This window comes from Anoplopoma fimbria, chromosome 22 (assembly GCF_027596085.1).
Source record: "Anoplopoma fimbria isolate UVic2021 breed Golden Eagle Sablefish chromosome 22, Afim_UVic_2022, whole genome shotgun sequence".
NCBI lineage: Eukaryota > Metazoa > Chordata > Actinopteri > Perciformes > Anoplopomatidae > Anoplopoma > Anoplopoma fimbria.
Window position 1 is genome coordinate 301,135 of NC_072470.1, and position 5,829 is coordinate 306,963.

At 43.9% G+C, this 5,829-nt stretch overlaps 1 protein-coding gene across 1 annotated transcript in view; it reads right to left on the reverse strand.

The window, feature by feature from the left end:
• Window positions 1-587: 587 nt before the first annotated feature.
• senp7b (SUMO specific peptidase 7b) overlaps window positions 588-5,829 on the reverse strand; it is a 13,342-nt gene continuing 8,100 nt past the window's right edge. The window contains exons 11-22 of the mRNA XM_054623868.1: window positions 5,297-5,521; window positions 4,325-4,541; window positions 4,074-4,160; window positions 3,629-3,745; window positions 3,396-3,518; window positions 2,732-2,824; window positions 2,127-2,203; window positions 1,861-1,922; window positions 1,484-1,527; window positions 1,257-1,325; window positions 1,031-1,181; window positions 588-850 (exon numbers count right to left, since the gene is read on the reverse strand). Coding sequence (XP_054479843.1) covers window positions 719-850; window positions 1,031-1,181; window positions 1,257-1,325; window positions 1,484-1,527; window positions 1,861-1,922; window positions 2,127-2,203; window positions 2,732-2,824; window positions 3,396-3,518; window positions 3,629-3,745; window positions 4,074-4,160; window positions 4,325-4,541; window positions 5,297-5,521 — 1,397 coding nt within the window. The 3' untranslated portion in view covers window positions 588-718. The remainder of the gene's footprint in view (window positions 851-1,030; window positions 1,182-1,256; window positions 1,326-1,483; window positions 1,528-1,860; window positions 1,923-2,126; window positions 2,204-2,731; window positions 2,825-3,395; window positions 3,519-3,628; window positions 3,746-4,073; window positions 4,161-4,324; window positions 4,542-5,296; window positions 5,522-5,829) is intronic.

A 5,829-nucleotide genomic window follows, 5' to 3' on the forward strand; every position in this document is an offset into this window, starting at 1 on the left:
CACACACACACACACACACACACACACACACGAAGCAGTTTAGAGTCCTTCAACTTCCTGCTTCCTGTTTCAAATTAAGAGTCACATTCTTCTGAGTAAAGAAATATTGTTTACTTCATAAAAAAGGAACAAAAAATGATGTTTGATGAGGAAGAGGGTTATTTACATTTATTTAACTTTTACAGTAGAAAAAAAAAAATCCAAATCCAGATTTAAATCCATTTGGAAGTTTCAAAATAAGAGCCTCACTCCTTTGAAAAAAGACTGCAGCTCATTGTAAGAATAATTAAAAGTTATTTACATTTAATTCACTTTGTTTGCTGTTTGTTAAATATAATTTAATATTCATGTAAGAAATCAAAAATCCAACTCGCAAATTGAAATCCTTCAAAATAAGAGCCTCACTACTGGCTCACCATTAGAATAATAAAGGTTTAATTTGAAAACAAAGTTACGTACATTTAATTTACTTTGTTTGCCGTTTACTGAATATGATTAAATATTTTCTGTGGGTAATAAAAAATCCTAATCCAGATTTAAATCCGGTGTTAAATTTCAAAATAAGAGCCTCACTCCTCTTATTAGAATTAAGAAGGTTTATTTGCAGTATAAAGTTATTTACAAGCACACAAAACAGAATCTATTAAATATCTGAAATCCTTCAAAGTAAAAACGTAGAAAATATAAATTATTTATTGCACAGGTGAGTCTTTGGTTTTCAGTGTTCCCCCCTCTGACTCCGGTGCATCCTCATGATCAGAGACCGGATCTCCTCGCGCTTCTGTCGCACATGTTGCCGCGGAAACCAGTTGTCCAACCGTAACGGGAGGTCGAAGTGCACCACGGGGTTCTGTGGAGCCAATCAGAGAGGTTTAGAAATAAGAACCGCCATGTTTCTAGTTTGAGATTCATAATCTGTTATTAGTTTTTTATTATTTTTGTAAATGTTGGAGGTCTGAACGAGTCCGGACGCTTTGAGACTCTGGAGACGTTGCCTGAAGCAGCAGCAGCAGCAGGTGTGTGTCGGTACCTGCAGGAAGCTCTCGGCGTACTGCAGCAGGTAGAGTCCACAGTCGCTGCTGTTGTCCTGCTGAGGGACTCTGCAGCTGGAGCTCCTCATGGCGTCCGGCGTGAAGAGGCGGGGCGTCCCCCTCCGGACCTCCCACTCCACCTGCAGGTACCTGAGACCAGGGCCGACAGTTAGACCGCCTGCAGAGACTCAACAGGTAAATGTTTAAAGAGGAGGCGGAGCTTACTCTCTGAGCAGCCGGCAGACGTTCTCGTGGTACGACAGCTTCAGGGAGTCCAGGACCAGGATGCAGGGCCTACAGAGGACGAGAACCAGAACCAGGACCAGAACCAGGTCCATCGTTAAACCAGGTTCACACATTTAAACGCGTCTCTATGAATAGAGAGGACAAGAACCAGGACCAGGACCAGGATCAGGTCCATCATGAGACCAGGTCCACACATTTAGACTCACCTCTTTAACACCGTGTCCCGCTGACAGCTCTGCTCGGTGATTTCCTACAAAACAAAACCACGACATGTTTCAGATCAGAGACCACCTGAACTCTGCTCTCAGGTCAAAGGTCATCAATAATCTGCTCCTTTGTCCTGATCAGCTGATCACGTTTACGTTAATGTAATAATCCTAATTCACTCTGTCGTCACTATCATTTAAAAAACTTCTCAAACATCAGGAGATCTAATTACATTTTATTTGGGGCAAAAACAAAAGAAACCAAACCTGCTGTGTAACCCGAACTAAATATACAAAATGTGAAATAAAAACAGATAAAAATGTACAAAAGAAGCACTATTAAAGGATGATAACAACAACAACAACAGAATACTTACCGGAGGCTGCTGTGATCTCAGACTCAAGGATGAAGGTTTACCTGCAGGTCGCTTTGATCCACCTGAGACACAAACAACATGAAATCTGTTTCCTGTAGCTGCTTCACAATAAAAGCCTGCAGTGCCTCGCTGATGGAAAGCTTTTAATGTGATAGACGGATTTTAAAACAAAGTAAAACGTCTCTTAGAGTCTTCAGAGGAGAACATTTAATCCTTTCACTTCCTTTATTCTACTCAGGTGAAACAGGAAGTGAAAAGCAGCTCACCTGTTGAGCTCTGAAACTCCTGGTACTGAACCTCCTCCAGACCCGGGAAACAAACCACCACCAGGAACCAGTGAGCTCTGTGGAAACACAAAGAAACTCATCACTGGTTATTACTGTAGAGGACTCTTATTGTGAAACATCTGCAGGTCGTGAACAGTAAAGAACCAACACGACATTGTCCTCCTTTGATCCGAACTAAAGAGTCATTTTAAATGTTTCAGAACCAGCGTCCATACAAGGAAAACAGAAAACATCCAAGAAATGTGAGAAACGACAAAAGAAAGGGGCAAAAAACGACAAAATGTGACAAAAATGACCCAAAAACTGTCCTGTAAATGATTTCAGAGGACATTTCTTGAGGAAAAGCTGAAAGCATAAAACTAAAGTGCTGTGTTGGAGAGAGAGAGCAGAGTCTGGTAAAGTCATTGAACCAGAGGTGACGTGAGTCGCTCGGTCCGTTTGGCAGGTAGCGACACTGATGATGAGGTGCTTCAATTAAAGTAGAGTTACAGAGTCTTTATTGCTTAAATCTGGGGCTTTTATTCTGGAGGGTCAAGACTCACTTCCACCTCCAACAAAGTAAAAACAATAAGACATGTTCTTACTCTTGATTGACAGGCACAAACAGGAAGTCTTTGGTGAAGATGTCGACGTGTCGGGTCCACGTCTTCACCCTCTGATGTCTCATGTGACGGTCGCTGAGAAAAGACAGGAAGACACATGAAGAAGAGACGGACTGACTCTGGATCTGAGACGCAATACAGAGACCCTTTACTTTATGTATCTAAGGAAGAAAAGGTTCTGAGAATAGACTTTGTTCACAGAAAAAGATTCATTACATTCTGTGAGCTGATAGAAATAAGTGCGTGTCGTCTGCGTAACGTCAGACATTTTCCTCTTTCTTCTAAAGGCTTGATTATGATTGAGAAAAGAAAAAGAATAAGATTTGAGATGTGGGGAACTGAGGGAACCAGCTGAGAATGTTTCTATTTAGGACCAAAGACACAAACATCAAAGTCTGTTTAGTTTAATCAAATCAAAACAACAAACACGAACATGTCACCGAGAGAAACACCATCGTTTTGGCGCTAAAATGGTGCAAATATGGTAGAAAATGGCCGAAACCTTCAACCAACTTAAGTCCTCAATGAAACAGTTTTACCAGCTGGTTCCTGACGAGTATGACTGATTGATTGATTGATCTATTGGTTGATTGATTGATTGATTGATCTATTGGTTGATTGATTACTCTTTAGGTAACTCTCTTACGGGACAGAGGGGGCGTCGTCGTCTCCGGCGGCTCTCCGTCTGCTCAGCTGTTTGTAGAAGAAGCTGCTGAAGACGTGACTCTGCTCGGCCACCGAGCCCCCAACTCCCTCCAGGAGGAGGAACCTAAAGGAGGAGGACACGGTTCAGGACTCAGACGGGAACTACATTTAAACAACAGGTTTAAAATGTTCAAACATGTGAAAACTTTATTGATCTCCGTCTGACGGACTGACTTGAGGTAGAAGTCGATGATGACGTCGTTGAGGAACTCGCCGGCGTTCAGACAGGCCAGGTCCTCCTTCGTCACCGTGATCCGGCCTTTACAGGGCGGCGCCGGATACTGGATCAACCTGAAGACCACATACAGAGGGTTCAATCCTGTCTAGACTGACCTGGTCCAGGTTTACAGACTGACCTGGTCCAGGTTTACAGACTGACCTGGTCCAGGTTTAACAATCTGACCTGGTCCAGGTTTAACAGTCTGACCTGGTCCAGGTTTAACAGACCTGGTCCAGGTTTAACAGACTGACCTGGTCGACCTGGTCTAGGTTTGACAGTCTGACCTGGTCCAGGTTTAACAGACTGACCTGGTCTAGGATTAACAGTCTGACCTGGTCTAGGTTTAACAGACTGACCTGGTCCAGGTTTAACAGACAGACCTGGTCCAGGTTGTGTTACCTGGTGGGGAGCTGCTGCAGACCAGTAGAGTTCAGGTTTGACTTCTTAGTCTTCTGGTTGTTTCCCACCTGAAAGAGATCCTTTTGGTTTATTGTTTCAGAGCTTTAGGGGGTATTAGTTGGTAAAGAGATCCTTTTGGTTTATTGTTTCAGAGCTTTAGGGGGTATTAGTTGGTAAAGAGAAGGAGGAGGAGGAGGAGGAGGAGGAGGAGAAGGAAGAGGAGGAGAATGAGGAGAGGAATCTTACAGCCTGAGTGTCCTAGCAGTCCGAGGAGGTGCTGGTCCAGAGGAGGAGGACAGCTGTGGAGGAGCAGCAGCCCGTCGGTCCACTCTAGAGGGGAGGTCGGCCCGACGGAGGAGGAGGAGCCCTTCCTGTATTCCTCCATGTCCAGGATGGAGGCCAGCAGGGCGGCCTGGAGCTCCACCAGCTGCTCCTTCAGCACCAGCAGGAGGAAGGAGCACGCTGGGCCTGAGGGACCAGGAGGACACATTAACACTTAGAACCTAGAACAACAACTAGAACCTAGACCAGTCCAGATCTCCCAGTAACCCAGTGGTTGCCCAGTTGTTTCCAGAGTTCACTGTTTTCCCAGTTTTGATGATTTCAGAGCCTAAAACCAGTCTGTGTGGTCGGACCCTGTGATTGGCCGCTGGGCGCAGGAGGAGCCACCTGATTGGCTGCTTGGTTCCTGCCCAGCTGCAGAAGTTGTCAGAAGTTCATTCTCCATGAAGCTTCACAGGTACAGTCGAGCTTTCATTCAGAAGATCATGTTTGATCACGATGCTGCAGAGATCATCTACGTGAGAGGAGGACTCACTACGCCATCAATAACAAGAACTGTTTGTAGTCTGTAGGAATAAACTGTTTGGTCTCAGGGTTCGAGCTGTTTGTAGTTTTCTTTTTAACATAAATATTGTATTTAGGTGTAATCTGTTTTTCCTTGGTCGTGGTTTATGGTTCTATTTATGGATCAGAGTGAGAGCTCTCTGTGAGTCTCTGCTCTGAGTGGAAACAGTGTGAGGATGGAAACTACATGGAGGCTTCCTGCCAACACATGCTGTTCATGCTGCAGCTCGTTTCTGTCTCACATCACATGTGTCATAAAGTAGAGAACTGAAGGAGTGAAGAGCTGCAGCTCAGACGTTTACGTTTGTAGTTTAAGGTTTAGTAGAAGCAGGGACAGGACATGAGGTGGATCTGAGAGTCCTGGGTTCTCTGTGTACCTGATGTGGTGGAGGTCTGGGTGGAGGTCTGGATCGGGGTCTGGATTGTGGACAGCTCCCTCTGCAGTAGGTTGGCCTGAGCGTCAGAGACCCAGAGGAAGAGTAGTGAGGGGGCGGGGCCTTTCCAAGCAGCCAATAGGACGCCTCCCTGAGCCACGCCCCCGTCCCAGACGCCATAACCCCGGACCTGAGACGCCACCACGGCGACCTCCCCGTCCTCCACGCCTGAGAGATCCACAACAACACTTATTTATTTTAATGTTTTTAGTACACATTAAATATAATAAATAAAAACATGTTTCAGCACCAACGAAGAAGAAACATTTACAGAATAAATCTAAATACTGTTTTTAGATAAAAGGCTCAATAACTAAAGAAAACATTGGAATGTTTGAAGAGAAACTATATATACATATATAATCATTTAAGAAAGTCAAAATAAAAAATATAAAAAAAGTCTAAATATAAATATTAAGAAGTTTTATTTATTTTAATTGTAATTTTTTTCATAGTTTTTTTGTTAATATTTTAGA